Below are 18,747 nucleotides of genomic sequence, written 5' to 3'. Positions count from 1 at the left end.
AAATTTTGATTGTGAAGAAATCAATATTGGTATGTAGATTAATACGCGATTTTATTTGTACATAACAAAACTTTTTATTTTATGGGTGCATGTCAAGTAGATGGAGTGCACAGGAGATGCCCAAACTTGACTTGATATAGAGTTTTCTTTATTTAAAAATCAAGTTCAAATCTAAATTTCCAACTTTTTTTTTTTTTCTTTGAGAAGTGATTTTCTAGTTGATTTTCTTTGAGAAGTGATTTTCTTTGAAATTGATTTGAGCTTATAAGTTAAATTGGAGTGAACATTCAAAGAAAAAATGCAAAACAAAATAAATGGGCCTTAATTAAGAAGAAAAATCGTAATTTAAGTCGTCTCTGATTCAGTCCAAAAACTTGGCCCAAGTCATTATATAAGGATTGTTAATCAACAGTTGACTGTTGGAGTTTGACAGAGAATTTCATGAGATCTTAATCCATAAAGAAACAATAAAATAGGATCAATGGTGAGTGATTTGATATGTTTCAATTACTTTCTATTTCTTAGCTTCCTTTAATTAATGAGGGACACTTGGCTTGAGGGGATTTCAATAATGGACGGATATAGAGGTGAGACAAAATTTTCAAAACTTTTCAGAATTTTTTCTATAAATATTACTTAAATATAAAATACTTTTCAATTTAAAATATTTAACTTCTTTTCATCTAATTATTATAAAAAACAAACAAATCAGTATGATTTTTACAGACTTTAAAATAAAATTATATTTAAATAAAATTTTAATTTTATAATATTTGTATTTAATTTTTTTCTTCTATTTTTTATAATTTAATAAAATATTTTAATTAAAACAACTTCACTATTATAAAAAAAAAAAAGTTTTGAGATACTTCCAAGTGTTTAAACAAGTCCTTACTTTCGTTCTTTACATTTAATATCCCATTCTCATTGCATCTGTTCTATTCAGCCAATCCCGTGTTGCTTGCTTCGTCTCGTCTTGCCTGGTCATCGGTCGTCCTCTAATTTGGAATTGAATTTGTGTGGACATCTATACCACTGATTATTGAAGGAGTTGGCTGACGAGGTTAGGGAGCATGGCAAATCCTTGGGTACTCAAACCTTACTCCTAACTCGAGTAGTAGTTAAGTCGTAGATGTTAAAGTTTAGAATTAATTCACGAAAATTCACATGCAAATTAAAAATGAGTGTAATGTTAAAGCTTACTACTCTCTAATGGTTCAAAATTAGGCCAATCGAAGTATATTTGCTAATAATACAACACATACACTCTTAGAGAAGTGATATGCATAAACTATTATTTACTTTCACACCATACATTTATAACTTTTTCATAAGTTGTAGAGATATTTTTCATAGGATATATGAGTATTTTTTTATATGGTGTGGATAATGCTGGAAGACGAGAAATGTGATCCTGAATGTACCGACATGCATAAATATATATTTTTTTAATCCAAACACCTTTAAATATTTAAAAAAAAATACAAACTCACTGAAAATAATTTCTTTAACCATTAATTTTTTATTTTAGAAACAGTATCGGTCACTGTCGGGGCACCACCATTCTTGGTCCCCGAAGCATTTTTTTCTATTGAGCGTGGTTGGTGACCGAAGCGGGCCTTGAGATGGAGCTTGGCTATTGTAGTAGCAAAATGTAATACTTGGATATTTTGTCAACAACCTTATGGCCGAATGACACCGCCCATGACCCTTAGGAACCATCGAGTCCATGGTCGGTTTCAAGCCCTTAAACTAACGATAAGAACTGACGTGTCAAATTCATATTAGGTGGTGTAAAGCTCATCCTTACTGAAAATAACATCTTTTCCTTTTATTAAGTTGCGTGAAAACTTGAAATTTCTTCGATTCATCTCTGTTTTGATGACTCCTTCCGATGCTTTGTTGAGAAAATTCACAGAACTAATCAATTGAGTTTGAGGGCTGGTTTGAGACATGAGATGAGATAATTTTAGATGAAGATAAAAATTATATAAAATATTATTTTTTAATATTATTATTATTATTTTAAGATTTTAAAAAATTAAATTAAAATTTTAAAAAATTAAATTATTTATTATATTTTATATAAAAATTTAAAAAAATTATAACGATAATATAAAATAAGATAAAATACTTTTCAAATTCAAATGAGACTTAAAACTGACAATTTGTGCACTGTGTGTGGAGTTCAAATTATATCAATTTGAATTTCAAGTTATATATGAATAAATAATAACCAAAGTATTTAATTAAACCAATTAGACTCCTTAAAAGTCAATCCAAGTATGTTAATTATTTTGTTAGTTCGTATAACAGCATGGTTTGTAACAAAAAAATGTCGCTGTCAGGGGGTTGTTAAGTCAATTTTTGGGTTACATGCGACTTGACCATTTACTCCGGTTTGGGTATTGAAACATTCTCAAACACTTCTTAACAATCTTCACCGTTATTTATTATTTGATTATTATTATTTATTTATTACTATTTAATATTTTATTATTACTTTTTTATTACTATTCACAACATACCTCGACACTTCTCAACATCCAAATTCTAAATTTTGAGGTTTATCGTTTGAAGGGAAAAGTATATAAATTAATTTTTTCCCTTCGATATCAAATTTGTTGTCATATATAATTAAGAAATTACATTTTATCAAATGAGATAAAATATTCTTTAAAAAAAAAATTGTAGTCTTCAAATGTGTAAATACCAAATCTTTGAAAAAAATAAAAAGGGAGGTGTGATTCATTCAAAAGAATTCCTTTTTTTTTTTTAATAATGGGTCACATTTTGCCAGAAAGACAATATGAAACTTTTTCACATTTGTTAATGTCGTGTTTTTGCAACCGACCAACTCAATAGAAGCCCAACTCTAAACTCCTTCTCTTGTAAGTATGAAGAAATGAAGACTTCGGGGTAGTGAGGGACACCTCAAATACCAAAGTCAGTATATAATTTTCTAATGAGGATTAATGAAAAAATGAGTGTAAGAGTATGAAGAAATCCTCCTCAGTGAGGGAGGGGGTAAATATACTTGGCCTGGGCTCCTCCTACGAGGGGGATTGTAGGGGTGTTGCTCTGTACTCGGGTCAGGTCTCACTGCTAGCCTCCCTGCAATGCAATAGTATTGTAGAACATGGTCGTGATGACCTCTGGCACCCTTGGAGGCATGTCCCGACGTGCATACCACCCCGGATGCATTGAATGCAGCGTGACTCCCTTACTGTGGCGTGCCTGTATTCATATTCCATTTAATGCGACATGTTCTTAGTCAGGCACACCTACAATTGAGATGTACCCATCCACCTAAGCTCTGGGATAGGGATTGTCCTTTGTTCATGCTCATAGGAACCTGTCGGCCAGTATAAGTGTGAGGCAATTCCTGACTGGCACGTGTTGTCCTGCTTTTGCTTTTGAGCTTCCTAAGCCGGACCAGGAAGGCCCAAGCTCTAGATCTTCTTGGGTCGAGCCCATTTGGCCTGATGTGACCTAGGATTAAACCCCCCCCCCAAACACTAAATTTGTATATAATATTATTCCAAATTTTATTTTTGTTCTTTTACTTAATAATTAATAAAACATACTTATAAAAAGTAATTAATCAAATTTATAAATGAATAAAATATATATGTGATTATGTTAAAAAATATATCTTTAAGATTGATTTCTTTTTTATATTTTATTGTAAATTTCTTGGGGCCACTCGCGCGACACACTTTCGCAAAGCGAAGTTTCCCACAAGTTAAAACAAACAAAGTAGTTCCCAAAAAATAAGAAAAACAGAAATAAACAAAGTGGACACGCGCACTTCCTAACCCAACCTAACCATTACCAAGAGTCAATCAAAGCCTGCGGCCAATCGTATTCGGTCACGACAACAAATCAATCCAGCGGGTAAGATTATCTTTGCCCACTTTCCTTTGCTTTCCGTCCAAGCAAAAGATAAAGGAGAAGATAGAGATAGGGATACAGACTATGGAGGCCAAACAAGGCAATGAGGCGAAGACCGCCGACTTAAGGGATCCGGAGTCAGCTCCATATTTATTAACGGTGTTGCATCCATACGGTTGCCTTCTGTTATCTGGACGGGTTTAGGTTTTTCATTCTCTTCGTCGGAAGCTCTTTATCCTGGATATCAAATCCCTGATCCCCCTAAATCTTTTTATTTATCGCTGGTAATTCTCTCTCTCTCTCTCTCTCTCTCTCTCTCTCCTGACGTTTAACTTTGCGGAATCGACATTTCTTCGGTTATTTTGCTAGAAAGAACTTGTTTCTGTTTTCTTTGGTATTGGGCTCAAATCGGACAGATCGGGGTCGGTTCCGACTGATTACTGTTTTTGACTCGTTTTTGTTATGTTCATCTACCTGAGAGCTGCTTTCGGTGACATTTTCTGGTTTCATTTCACAAATTTTTCTGTTTGTGTTTTGGGGATAATTTTTTTAAAACTGTTGGTACAGAAATTAGTGTTCATGTATGATTTGAAGACCAGAAAATGTAGATTTAATTATATTTATTATATTCTTAAGTAATCTTATTTTTATTTTTCGGAGTTAGATGAATTTTGTGTTATTAGAGATGCGAATTTTAAAGAAAAATTTAGTTGTAAGTAAAATTGCTCACTTATTTAATATGATTGGTCAAAAAATAAATTTTATTGAAAATAATGTAAATTTAAATTTTGAATAAGAACAAATCAGTATTGGTGTGTAAATCAGTACGTGACTTTATTTGTACGTAGCAAATCTCGAGTTTTAATTAAGACTCCGTTTGAAAGTTGGGCTTGGGCTTTTGAGATCAACTTAGTTCAGTTTAATTTTATGTTGAGTCTAACAATCAAATATTCAAATCTCAAAATATTAAACTTATGTGAACTCAAAACCTTTTAAACATGGGACCTACATCATTTTTCAACTTCACATTTTTACATGCGGGACCTACAACATTTTTTAATTTTTTATAAATACATTCCAACTCATTTTAACGTCTAAATATATCTAAACTCATCTTAGTTAGACCCTACAAAATTTATTTCACCATTTCAATTTATTACTATTTATAAAGAATTCAACTTATCTCAATTCAGTTCAACATCCAAACATGGCTTAAGTAAAGGGATAACAATTCTGAAATTATGATGTATAATTTTTTTATTGTTTGGTTGCCGCCAAGCTCGAAGAGGATAAAGGGACGTATAGACACCGTGATTAGAGATATGAAATTCTTAGAATTTCTAATTATTTCATTACTAGGCATCACTTAAATATGAAACATTTTTCAATTTTAAATTTTCAACTTTTTTATCCGACTATTACCTAATTATTAGCCAAACACAAAAACTAATACAATTTTTACAAAAACAAAAAGACAAAAATTAATACAATTTTTATAAACTTTAAAGTAAAATTATATTTAAACAATTTTTTAACTTTATAATATTTTTATTCAATTGTTTCTCATTCATTTTTCAAAACATAATAAATCTCTTAAGTCAAAACATTCTAAACGGAGTCAAATTTTCCATCTTTCAAACTACTGCTCTTTTAGGTCGTAAAAAGGGGGGAAAAATGAATAGTGCAAAGGGCGAACTTGGGTGTCCATTGGAGTTCTGCTGCTATCCTTTTCGGGAAATTAATCCAAATTTTTGCTGCGAATAATTGAATGATAGAATTGGAATATAGCGTGTCTTGTTTTGTATAACGTTTTAGTTTTGTCTTTTTGTTCAATATTGAGATTACAAGCTATTGTTTTATATCATTATCTTTAGTCCATGAAGTAATCCAGTTGTATAGGAATTAATTTTTTGACACCTGTTATTGGATGGATGCTATTCTTAGGTGCAGAGCTTTTCTGGGCTGTAGATTAAAAAAGTGGATTTTCTTCGTTCAGTTTTATTGAGGTAATGGAAAAGAGGAACATGTACATCATGAATGCTAACTGCCGTGCTAGGTATGTGCTATTCCTGAGGTTAATATGTAAATGTGTATGATTTTTATGAAATATCTTCAATGCCTGCTTACTTGATTGTGTTTTTTTCACTTTCTAGTGAAGATTTCTTACTTGTAAATAAGTAAAAGAATTATCTTCATTGCATTAGAAGTATGGTATTTGTGGTCTTGTTTAAAGTTGTATCACCTTACATAAGCATGATAGTCATGTTTGACTAGCATAGTCCATCCTGATGCCAGATGTAATCATGAGTCAGTAAACTGTAATTATTAACCAAAGTGATTATCTATCTATAACTAACAATGTTAGAACTATGTAAGCGAATGAGCATTTCACTAAATTAGCATGCCTAGGCAATGCTCTTGTATATGTCACGTATACTTGGGCCCTTGACTATTTTATGATCAATAAAACTTTGTTCACTGATTAAAAAAACCATGCAAGTGTATGAGTAATCTGTTAGTGATGTGTTTGATTTTTTGTGATTGTTTTTGTGTAATGATGTCTGTTTGTAAGTGGTATTAGCTCGTTGCTTGTTTCAAAAGTTAGTGTTTGCAAGGGAAATATATGTTTTTCAAATTCAAGGGAAAAGAATCCATTCTAATTAATATATAAACTGATATAATATATATTTTTTTGATAAGTAATATAAACTCATATAATATATAAAAGCAGAAACCAAGACTTACGTGGTTAAAATTGTAACAAGCATATACCTATTCCAAAAAAAATAATAATAATAATAATTGTGACAAGTTTCACTTAAATAAAGAGATTCGATGTGTAAAGGGACTTGTAGGTTTCTGCAACTTCCTGTAACCCTTCCCAATGTCTCTCAACTCACCATGCTGTTCCAGAAAATAAAAGTAAGAAATCATCTGTTCTTCAACGTATGTCTCTTGCACTTTCATTACCTGTTTTATTTCTTCTCTCTTAACGTTTTAAAAACAATAAACAGTGAAAACTTATCCTATCTACTCTTTTTCTTTTATATGCTTCCTGTGTACACGGGTTATGCTTATTCATTCGAATGAATAAAATTTTCTTGTTCTTATTAAAAAAAAACAATAAACAGTGATCATGACTTTTTGTCTCTAATTTAGAATGTATTTAGGTGTTCTTTTGTATACTTCCTGTGTACATGGGCTATGCCTATTTCATTCATATCAATATAATTTACTTCTTACGTATCAAAAAAAAAAAAAAAAGCAATAAACAGTGGGTTCAAAGGGTTGTAAGATACAAAAATCAACAGGAAAATTAAAAAATAAAGCAAAAAATATTGCCTCTTTGAAACTGATTTGTGAGTGAGAGAGCTCATTGAATTTGTTAGGATCTTGTTCTAGATTAGTGCATTACTTGTAACCCTGGTCAGCAAACCATATGTTGATATGATTCTTGGCAATGTTCTTCACTTCGATTTTGGTGATAGATTTTTTAGTGTTACCAATTTTAATGAATATAACTTGGAGATGATTTTAAGCAGTAATTGTGATAAAGCGAAATCCAGAAGTCTGCTTGTCAATAAAGAAATCAGCTTAACGCTAACCACTTCATTGCTGCTACAAACTCCTGAGCACTTCTCTTGACATAACGACATACTCTCCCATACTTCTGTTATCACAATTGTACCGTGTCAATTGCCTCTTTAGCGAGGCCACTCTTTTAGCACACACTATTGTGTCTAGTGCTTGTGCATCTGTCTGAATATGACATCAATCTGTCGACATCTTCTAATTTGTTTTGCTGGTTCAACTTCTATTGTTGACTTATGTATGGCTTTCATTTTTATACAAGTTAAAAAAAAAAAAAAAAATCGAAGGATGATGTTATTCATATCACAGATATTCTAACTAGTTTCTACCTTTCAGGGTCTGCTATAATGGTTCAGTTTTTGCAAGAGTGGTTTAGAGCTAGACTTTTATATTACTTGTATAGTTGAGCTTTTAGATTTAGACTTGTGGATAGACATTGGTCAAGATAGAAATGGAAGCAAAAATCGTGAAGGCATCGGATAGAAGACAGAAAGTTATGCTTGATCCAAAAAGAAAGCGGTCAACCATGTTTCCTGCATATTTAAATGGAATTAATGGAGCAACGATACCACAGTGCACCACTTTGGATTTGTTGCAAAATAAGCTTGGAAAGCGAAGGAAATTGGATGGATGCAAAAGCAAGCTCATGCGTAATGGGTCTAAAAACAAGCTCATGAATCATTGGTCTAGTTTTGGGAGATCTTCACATGGACGTTATTCAAATTATATGAAAACTGGGACACCTAAGCGATTAATGTTTTATCAGAATAGTGAATGGATTGATTTTCCTCAGGAAATTGTTTATATGGTTAGGGAGGATTTTCATGTAAAGAAGGCTACTATGGAGATCGAGTTAAATGAGCATTGCTTCGTGCTTGATTTTTTGCATATGTTTCAAATGGACTTAAAAACGGGTTTACAGCAACCAATTGCTTGGATTGATGAAGCTGGTAGCTGCTTCTTTCCGGAAATTTATGCAGAAGATGAACTCTTTGACTTCCATCCACCCAAAAGTGGAAAAGATCAATTCCCAGGGGTTGAGGAGTCTTTTGGGTCTCATGAGATCAAACTGCAGCTGGAAATCGAAATAAATGGAGCGGACCAATATAAAATTAAGGAATGTAGTGGGGAGTCTAATGCTCTGGTTAAGCAGATTCAAATCAATCATAAACCTGCTAGCAACCACTACGTTCCAGACGTTGAGGGGAGTTGCAATTTAGAAGCTGGTGCAAAAAATGACGAGGCTGTTCAGGAAAATAAACTGATGAAGGTAGATTTAGTCACTGTGCCTGAATCTGAAAATGAAGAATTTGATTGTGTTGCTGTGCAAAAGACTTTCCTTACTGGTATGGGTGCTTTTTGTAGTGCTGACATTGTTGAGATATACCCTTGCTCAAGTACTTTGATGCAAGCTCGGTTTGAGCTTTTCCGGAAGCAGGTAGAACTAACCAAAAAATGTCGTGGGAATGCGAATGTCCGATATGCTTGGCTTGCTTCTTCTGAAGTGGAGCTGCCTACAGTAATGACATATGGGCTTGGTCATTGTGGACCTTCCACAATCAAGTCTATGCATGGCATTGGTGTTCATCTTGCAGCTGCTAACAGCTCTTACACAAGGTTTGGAGTTTTTCTTTTCTGGCCCATTAATTTAACATGGAAACTTTAGGCTTTGTTTGGTTGCATGTCTCAGTTGAGATTAACTCAGTTCAGTCTAATTTTAAGCTGAATCTAACATCCAAACACAACTCATTTTAACTCAAAACTTCTTCACACGTGGGACCCACAACCCCTTTCAATTTTTCATAAATAGTACTAAACTCATCTTAACATCCAAATATATTTAAACTCATTTTAGATGGGCTCCCATATAACTCACTCCACCTACTCAATTCACTACTATTCATAAAGAATTCAGCTGAGCTCAACATCCAAACGTAGCCTTAGGGCTGGTTTGGATACTTAAACCCAAATTATCTTATCTCATATAATCATTACAACTTTTATAAATTTTCACACAAAATATAATAAACAATTCAACTTTTTTAAATTTTAAAACAAAACTAATATTAAAAAATTTTATTATAACAATATTTTATTCAACTTTTAACAAATCATCTCATCTCATATCATCTGAACTGTTTAACCGAACGAGGTCTTAATCCAAACATTTTTTACACCAAAACAACCTCAATCATTAAAACATCGCACCTTGATATCCATAACAAACAAAAACTAAAACAACCTTCACCTTTTATTTAAATCCTCTCGAAAATTTTATTCCCTTCATATTTTCAATGGGCTACCACAACTTTTATCAAACTCATAGAACACATCTCTCAAAAACTTTCTCAATCCAAACAAGTATTGAGGAGTGTGTTGGGAAATTTGCAGTGGCTTGTTTTTCTTTTAAAAAAAAAAAGGTGGTAGATGATTTTGAGTGGGCCTTTGTCGAAGTTTATGGGCAAAATCTGGATTGGTGGGACAGTCCTTGGTGCATTGGTGGTGGCTTTGGGCTTGGTCTAGATTGGATAGGTTTCTAATTTCTCCCCCTTGGGCTTTGTTCACGATTTCCTTATATCTATTTCTGCTCCCTAGCTAGGTGTTCTCTCTTGTATACATCTAGTGTACTTGGCTACGCCTATTGATATACTTACCGAAAAAAAAGGGTCCCACTATTTCTACAAATTCCCATAAGATTTTTTCAAAAAAGTCTTACATTCCCTTACTCTTATCCTTAAAAAAGAAGAAATAAAGAAATTAATCTGTTATGGGATGGAATACATTATTATTCTGTTATGATTTGTGTAGTTTACCTTTGATACATGTTCCTTTGTGTTACTGCCGTTTTTTCGCTAAAGAGTTATCCATCATTTTATTATAACAACATGCATGTTATCACTATTCTTCCCATCACATAGTAGATGAAAGGTGAACTGAGTCACCGAAAAATTTTAATAAAGCAAATAATATTCTAAAATAACCTCAGGCAAGCCAAAAAAGTAGGCTCAAAATTGAAAAAAAAAGGGGGTGCAAATGTGAAAAAAGGTTGGTTCAAATTTAGAAGTCATATGGGAAATTATAAATAAAAGGTTGGTTCATCTATCATCGGGATGGAGGGAATGGACCAGCAATATTTTCCTTAAGAAACGCATGGGATGCACCATTGTGGTTGTTATTACTAAGTCTTATTCATTCAAACGACAGAGTTCTTTTGATGTAATCATTTGTCATTGTCCAAATGATCATTTTTCTTTTTACTTTGAGTTTATTAGTATTTAGACAAAGATTGAACATTTTCATTTGATTACAGTGCAAGTCAATGTGATGTTGATGAAAATGGGGTACGGAATATGGTATTTTGTCGAGTGATATTGGGAAACATGGAGGCCATTTGTCCTGGCACTAAACAACACCGTCCCAGTTGCCAGGACTTTGACAGTGGAGTGGATGACCTTCAAAATCCAAGATTTTATATAATCTGGACCATGAATATGAACACACACATCTATCCAGAATTCGTTGTCAAATTCAAGATCTCTTCCAAAGCTGAAGGTGAATATCACTCCTTGAGTGCCGTTTTGTTTCATGATTTCACTTCTCCCTAACATTATGAAAGAACTTGTGTTCTCTCATTATATAACATGATATTCGTGCTACTTATTTGATTTATCGAAAATAAACTAGTTGATCCCATTGCCCAATTTCTGTTTCAAACCTTTACGGAAAAGGTATAGAAGTTGTTAGCTTTAGGAAACAGGATTCATCCGTGGATCGTAGATATCTCTTTTTGGTTGGGCTTTGTTACATTCAAGAGATGATTCATCACTGCAACTACTGTCTATTGAGATAACCAGCCAGGCCTCCTGCAGATACTGTATGGATACCGTGGATTTTTTTATTCAAGTTTTTTGGTACTTGAGCACTAGTGCTGTATGTTGTTCCTACAGGGCTTTTGGTTGGAAGTGAGACTAATCACCCTGTTTCAGGGATTACTAAGTCTTGTCATGTGACTCAGGGCCAACGTTTAGAGTCTCCCACAGTTGATGCGGTAAGTTAATATATCAAATGGTGCTTGAATTCATGTACTCTTGATTTTGGTTTCCCCAGTCCTTGATTTTGTTGCGTGCTTACTGTTGTGTACATCTTGTGTACTTGGACTGTGCCTGTTGTGCTTTTATTGAATTTTCTTTTACTTAAAAAATAAAAACTTGTTCTCTATTAGGAGAGCATAACTCAACGAATTTCAAATTCTGGGAAGTCCAAGGGGAAAGCTGCTAGTCTAGGTTCAAGCAGTACAAGAACTTGTAAATCCGCTTGGATGCCGTTTCCCTTGTTGTTTGATGCTATCTCAGATAAAGTTCCTCCAAAGGCCATGGAAGATATTAAATTGCATTATGGCTTGTTCAAGGTATGTTAGGAGAATTAGTATTTGCTCTCCCCCCCCCCCCCCCCCCCCCCCCCCCCCCCCAACACACAAAAAAAAAAAAAAGAAGGAAAGAAAAGAAAAGAAAACACATTTTTCTCTCAATCTTCTGTTTTGATTGAATTATCTTTACTTTTGCTACAGAATTGTTTTTTTTTTTTGGGATAATCAGGCAAAGAATATGGTTCGTGATGAATTTATCAAAATATTGAGATTTAAAGTTGGAGATACTTTGTTAAGGTCTACAATCACAAATCTTCAATGCAAGGTATGATTCGTATTTCTATGTTTACTTGATTTGAAAAGTTCTTTATGGTCTCTTGGTTAGCAGTGCTTGTTGCAAGGAGTTATTACTTATGTGCATCAAAAGTGTGGCCTACCAAGGGGGGTGGGGAAATGTTACATTTACAAAACAAAGGGATTTAAACTTCTCCTTTTCCACGTTGGAGATGTTGTAGCAGTTCGTTCAGTGACAAAAATTTATTTGTTCGGATTTTTATGTTCCAGCTAGGTCAACTAGGGAGTAGTTAATTTTGGTGGTTTACTTGTTGGTAGGCTCATTTTGGTTTTGGAATGGTTGGTTCTGCCAGAATTAAAATCTATTTGGTGGCTTGATGGTTGTAATCTCCATTTGGTCGGGAGTTAGTGGCATACACGAAGTCTGGTCATTTTAATCATGAATTTATGGAATCTGATTTTGATATGTTAAAGATATGCGAGGAAATATGACTCTTTGCATTTGATTGCAAATGGCACTCCAATTTGGCAAGGCATTTTAAGTATGAGTGGAATATGTAATTCAAGGATGGGATTGTGAAACAATTATTTGATTATTTGGTGTTGTGACGTTAGTAAAGGGTCACATCAGATGTAAAATTGTAGCTAATGTAACTTATCAAAACAAAATTGTAGCTAGTGTATCGTAATATGGCCTAAGGCCCCTCATATCCAGTTCCCAGCGGGTAGGGTGCTACCACCTCAAGTTGCCCTCTCCTATCTTTTCTTACCTAGCAAAAGAAAAGAGTATGGTAATATGCTCAACTTTTCGGAAATGTTACACCACTCAATAACTTCTCATTGAACCGGTATTTTGTCAGGTCTAGCTTTAGATTACATGAAATTTTGTGTCTATTATGCTCTCCAAATGACTTTCCATATTTTGAAAAACTATTAGAAGTATGAGAACTTCAGATTCAGGTTAAATGGTCAATTTATGTGAAATTCGTTATGCATAACATCTACCAAATCAAACTCTAGGTGTTGGTTAAAATCAAACCCCGTATATCACATTATTCAACTTATAGGTTTTGGATTGCCAAAAGATCGATTTAGGAGAACGCTTGGCAAATGGAAATACTATACCCGTACTGGAATGTTAATTCTTTTCCATTCCTTTTATTGAATGGCAGTAGTGGATCACACAATGGTGTTGCCACTTGTTTGCCCTGGAAGGCCAGTGATCCTGTTGAGGATCATCTTTCTTGATGTACCCCTAGTCAGTTCTACGTGATGCAATTGGTCCTGCATCAAAAGTAAGTCATGGAAAGGAGTCTTTGTTAGGAACTTAGGATTTTGCGAAGGAAAACTATATATATGGCTAAGACTGGATTGAGTTGACAGATCACAGATAGCATACAAATTTTTATATTCAAGTTATCAAAAGTGCTTGAGCACTGTTCATATGAGAGTCCGGACCGTGCCCCTAGCATTTCGGGGTATTGGTCAGTTTGGCACCCTTTTCCAAATTTCGGATGCAGCCTTCAAGTCACTATTTTTGTATGGTTGAGACTGGATTGAGTTGACAGATCACAGATAGCATACAAATTTTTGTATTCGAGGTATCAAAAGTGCTTAGGGCACTGTTCATATGAGAGTCCGGACCTTGCCTCCAGCATTTCTGGTTATTAGTCATTTTGGCACTCTTTTCCAAGTTACGGATGCAGCCTTCAAGTCACTATTAATGGTACAATAATATAAATTCATGTACTTCTTGAGGGACAATTCCAATCTAATATGGTAAAATACGTATCTTACTGGCTGATGCAGGTACCAACACAATCCAAGTATGAACCGGAAGCGCCAGAGCCTAATGTAGAAAAGGTACAAGATGCCTTTAATTGACAGTGGTGCACTTGAACGTTTGAATGTGTTGGCGCCGAAGGGGTGAAGACGTTGGACATTTCAGTCGGTAAATGCGTCGACCTGAAGTTTTGAATACTATGTTGGATGATTCTAGGTTTCCACATACATTGCGGAAAATATAAACATAATCTTTTTTTAAAACTCTTTTTGCAACCATGTTTTAAATGAGGGGTACTTTTGTGAGATAGTTTATAAAATAATTATAACAAGTATTATCACTGTATAAAAATGCCCTCATTTGAACATGATTGTGAAATTAGTTGTGGACATACGTTGTCTATTATTCCTAGGAGCTTGGGTAATAGTGGAACAAGGGGACTTAGAATCTGTAAGCGTGGCTCATATCTTTGTCTATGAGCAATGCTAGACGTGGACGCTCGTGTTTGAAAGTCTATTATTTCTTGTTAATTTATTTCATGCAGTAAAATTGGGTTTAAGATGTTGTGATTCAAACCTCGCTATTCTCTAAGGTGAGATATAATCTATGGACGATTTACACATATCTTATCCTCCTATTGAGAAATAGGGCTAAAATCTCAAGTTGAGAAACTTTAAAGCCATAGTTTTTTGAAAAATTTGAGTCGGTTTATATCTCTTTTGTGCATTTCTGTTAGGGTCATGCTAGATAAAGTTTTAAAATATTTAAGGTTTGTACACTTATTTTGAATAAATTATTAAAAAAATATTTTCTTGAGTAATGAGAAAAATAAGAGAGATTTGCTCCTTTTACCTTATAGGTAGGTGGGGGTATTTATGGTAGTCTATTGGTAGTTGTCCATTGTTCATTATTTATCAAAAAAAAAAGTTGTCCATTGTTCATCAGAAGTTACATCATCTGGTAATTTGCATTGAGTTTGGTTTCTTCTTGTAGCAGTAAATACGCCGTCGTTTAACTTTGTAAAGTAGATTTAGAGCTCGTTGGGATTCTGAGTGTCATTTTATTTCATCATTATAATTTTATAAATTTATTTTATAAAATATAATAAGTAATTTAATTTTTTTTAAAATTTAAAATAATAATAATATTAAAAAATAATATTTTATTTAAATTTTAACTTTTATTTAAAATTATTTCTATCTCATATCTAATCCTAATTAGCAACTTTTAACTGATTGCTCTGGATCAACTTCCACGTGTTGCCCACCCTATGTTACTCTCCTCCAACTTGTAATCCTTGTCCTAGCAAGTCTTGCTGCCCCCCTCGCCCATCTTACTTCCGTTCACTTTTTATTTTGGGCCTTTGGTCTTAGTGGGCTGACTTCAATTCTCAACATAAACAATCTGATCTTAAATATTGTTATTATTACTTGTACAACTCAATTCTGAACAATATATATGTGAATGGTCAATGGCAGGTTGTCCACATCTACATGTATTTTAGTAAGAGCAACTGTTGTCTCGTTCCACAGTTGCATATAAAGCTTTCAGCACGCGTCACATCAAGCCATTACCCCCTTGCATTAAAAAAATAGAAAAATATTCAGACTTTTTGATAAATTACTTTTTTTTCCCTTCAAAATAAATATATTTAATTTATATTAACGACAAAAGATCAGTTGACATTACAAATATTATTGGACCACTTTGTGGCTCCGATTGCTCAAAGGTGCAAGAAAAGTACATCACGACTATGCAATGTCACCACCATTCATGATGCAGCATGCATGCATGTATACAGTAGTAGTACTCATGATGCGTCATATTTTTTTAAAGAAAATTCTATAGTCATGAGTATGCGCATGGTATTGCGTATATACTCTCAACTAGCATATGATTTACCATCAAGGTAGTAGTCCAATTGGTATGAGCTAGTATTTTATAGTTTCCTGATCATGAATTTGAAAAGATATAAGTTGAAACTACTTGTAGTAGTAAAACCTGATCTTTGGACAATGAGATAGAGCCTTGGACCATATGGATACCTTGATGGTACTGTGGTTACGAGTTCACCTTTAGGATAATAGTTATAACTCAAATAAGACATTTCACAATGAAAAAGGACTCCTATAATCACATCAAATCAAAAAATGATTAGATTGCCCTGTCTCCCCTTTGCAAAGGAAAAAAAAAAAAAAAGCCAGCCTATGACTTAGGCCATGTTTGTTAGTGATTTTTATTTTTATTTTTTTAATTTTAATTTGCTGGGTTCTCGAACTTACTTTCATAGATCGGGCCCATGCTGCTTGATGCCGGTAATGTCAGGTAGGATCCAATGAACAAGCTAGCTAGCTTGTACTGGAATATATACGACGGGGGGAACAAGTACTAAAAGCTGTTGATTTCCAAAAATCGGTGCAGCATAAATTCTACCATATCATGTTATATGCATATACATATACATATATATATATATATTGATATCAAATTATGTGTATGTATGTACGGTTATTATATTATTGTTGCATTGTACACCCCTGCATATATATTAAATTCAAAAGAATAAAAGAAAGGTGAGAAGGTTAATTTCACAGCATCTATGTGATTTTCTTTTCTAGTTGATATAATGTACAATTTTGTTTTTTGTTTTTTTTCTAAAAGTATATATATGTACTACATTTTCAAGGTTTTAGTTTTTTTTTTGTACGTAATTTTACTTTGTATATGGTATTTCTTTGTAAAAAAAAAAAAAAGTGTAACTGATAAAATTTGGAGTACGGTCTCTTTTTATAAAGAAAGAAGAGAAAAAAAAAACGTCTATTCGAATGCTATATATGATTCAACAATTCAAAATTAACATGATTATCTTAATATAATTTGAAGTTTCAAGAATATTTCTTTAAACAAATTATCAAGAAAAGTAAGATTGACACACTTCTCCTCAAAGAGAAGGAAATTAGTATTTGGTGTAGTTTGGATAGTGAAATGAGATGAGATAGTTTTAAATGAAAGTTGAATAAAATATTTTTAGAATATTATTTTTTAATATTATTCTTGTATTTAAATTTACAAAAGTTGAATTTTTTATTATATTTTATATGAAAATTTTAAAAAATTATAATGATGAAATAAGATAAGATGAAATGAAACCATTTTTGTATCTAAACTAAACCTTAGGTGCAAAGAGAAGTCTTGAGTAATCCATTATATTCTAAAAAAAGTCTAGTTGCAAGTACACTTGTGTACTAATATGTAATCTAATTTATTATGATTGGTCAAAAAGTAGATTTTATTGAAAACGGTGCTACTTTAACTTTTTAGTATGAAAGAATCAGTATTGGTACGCAGATTAATATGTGACTTTGTTTGTATGTAGTAAAATTCTATATTCTGGAGTTGATGTTTAACATTATGGCATATGTATGTATGTATGCATGGATGGATGGATGAAGTTAGACCTAAACTACTTAATGGTATAGTTTATTTACATTCATTTTTACTGTGTCTTTTATGGAAATATATAATAAAAAATCATAAATAGTAGCCCGCCTTGAATGCCGGGCAGACACAGACAGGACTGCTCTCAAAGGGGCAGGAAGTGCAGGAGGTATGGTCTCCATCATCCCCACTCTTCACTCATCCCGATACCCAATTCGAGACCGCTCCTGCGGCCCTGCCTCATTTGACGTCGTCAAACGACAAAGCAACAGCCAACAAAAGCTCGAGCTCGAGCTCTCCTAGCTCTTTCTGAAATCTGCAGCAATAGATTGCAATTGCATGCTACTACGACAGTCCGTTCAGCGTGGCGTCAATCATAAAGCAATAGATTGCAAAATGATTTTTGCTCTCCATCGGTCCCGTCTCGATCTCTCTTGCTTCTTCTCCTTCTCTCTCTCTCTCTCTCTCTCATGTTTCCCTCCCGTTGTCTCTGACATGACCCTAGGTCCCTATGTGTTTGACCGTATTCCCTAACACCCCGTCGATATGTCACCCTCCGTTGACATGCGCGACAGTGGCTCTGAAAGCACGATTTTATCGCTTTATATGCTCTTTGTTCATCACGACGAAATGCTCTTATCTCTTCTCTCTCTTTCTTGAGAAAGGAATGACATCGTTAATGGCTCCGGCCCGCGAGAATCTCGGCTTATACTACGTTGTGTTGTAGGAACGGTTTCATAGATATACTGTGGACATGAGTTTTTGTCTTTTGTTCTCGACGTTCCTTCTTGTTCTTGTTAGTTTCTCCTATGCTCTCTGTTCTTTATCTGCCACCTTTCACATGTGCGGGTGTATATATATTTATGTCAGAAAATAATTTATCTTCATTTTCTGTGGCTCATATGATCTTTCAACATCATTTTTTTACAAATCCAAAGATCAGAACCTACACGACATTTCCATCATCCAAAAGGGCCCAATGCATCTGATTGAATTGAAAATCCTTGATTTAAATTTCTAAATTGATTGTACGCCTATTTAAACCCGCTAGAAATTCATTTAAGAGTTAAAAGAGAAATGTTTTAGTTAAAAAGAAATTTATAAAAACAAACTTACAAATGATATGCTTTGATATGTTACGCTATTATAAAATTATTTTTATTTCAAATGTATCATATAAATGTATATCAGTTTATAAATTTACTTTTATAAATTATCTATTTGTGTTAACACTGCTAAGAATTAAACTAAGGGTTGGTTTGAATTTATAAATGAGATGAGATAGTTTGAAATGAAATATGAAAATTGAATAAAATATTATTATTATTGTTTTAAGATTTAAAAAAATTGAATTGATATTTAAAAGTTGAATTTTTTATTA

General features: G+C 33.3%; 1 protein-coding gene across 2 annotated transcripts; it reads left to right on the top strand.

Moving 5' to 3' along the window:
- The first annotated feature begins 3,907 nt into the window (after positions 1-3,907).
- LOC122290077 (inactive poly [ADP-ribose] polymerase RCD1-like) lies at positions 3,908-14,503 on the top strand. 2 transcript variants are annotated; one of them, XM_043097608.1, is made up of 8 exons: positions 3,908-4,178; positions 5,845-5,950; positions 7,822-9,102; positions 10,796-11,037; positions 11,433-11,533; positions 11,708-11,893; positions 12,081-12,176; positions 13,955-14,503. In XM_043097608.1, the coding sequence occupies exons 3-8, from the start codon at positions 7,937-7,939 to the stop codon at positions 14,027-14,029; spliced, it is 1,866 nt and encodes a 621-aa protein (XP_042953542.1). In that variant the 5' UTR covers positions 3,908-4,178; positions 5,845-5,950; positions 7,822-7,936; the 3' UTR covers positions 14,030-14,503. The 2 variants fall into 2 exon arrangements, with proteins under 2 accessions (XP_042953542.1, XP_042953540.1); XM_043097606.1 differs by having other exon boundaries at positions 5,839-5,950.
- The last annotated feature ends 4,244 nt before the right edge of the window (positions 14,504-18,747 follow it).

Source organism: Carya illinoinensis, chromosome 12 (assembly GCF_018687715.1).
Source record: "Carya illinoinensis cultivar Pawnee chromosome 12, C.illinoinensisPawnee_v1, whole genome shotgun sequence".
NCBI lineage: Eukaryota > Viridiplantae > Streptophyta > Magnoliopsida > Fagales > Juglandaceae > Carya > Carya illinoinensis.
Note: the sequence above shows the minus strand (reverse complement) of the source record. Positions and strands in the feature narration are given on the sequence as shown.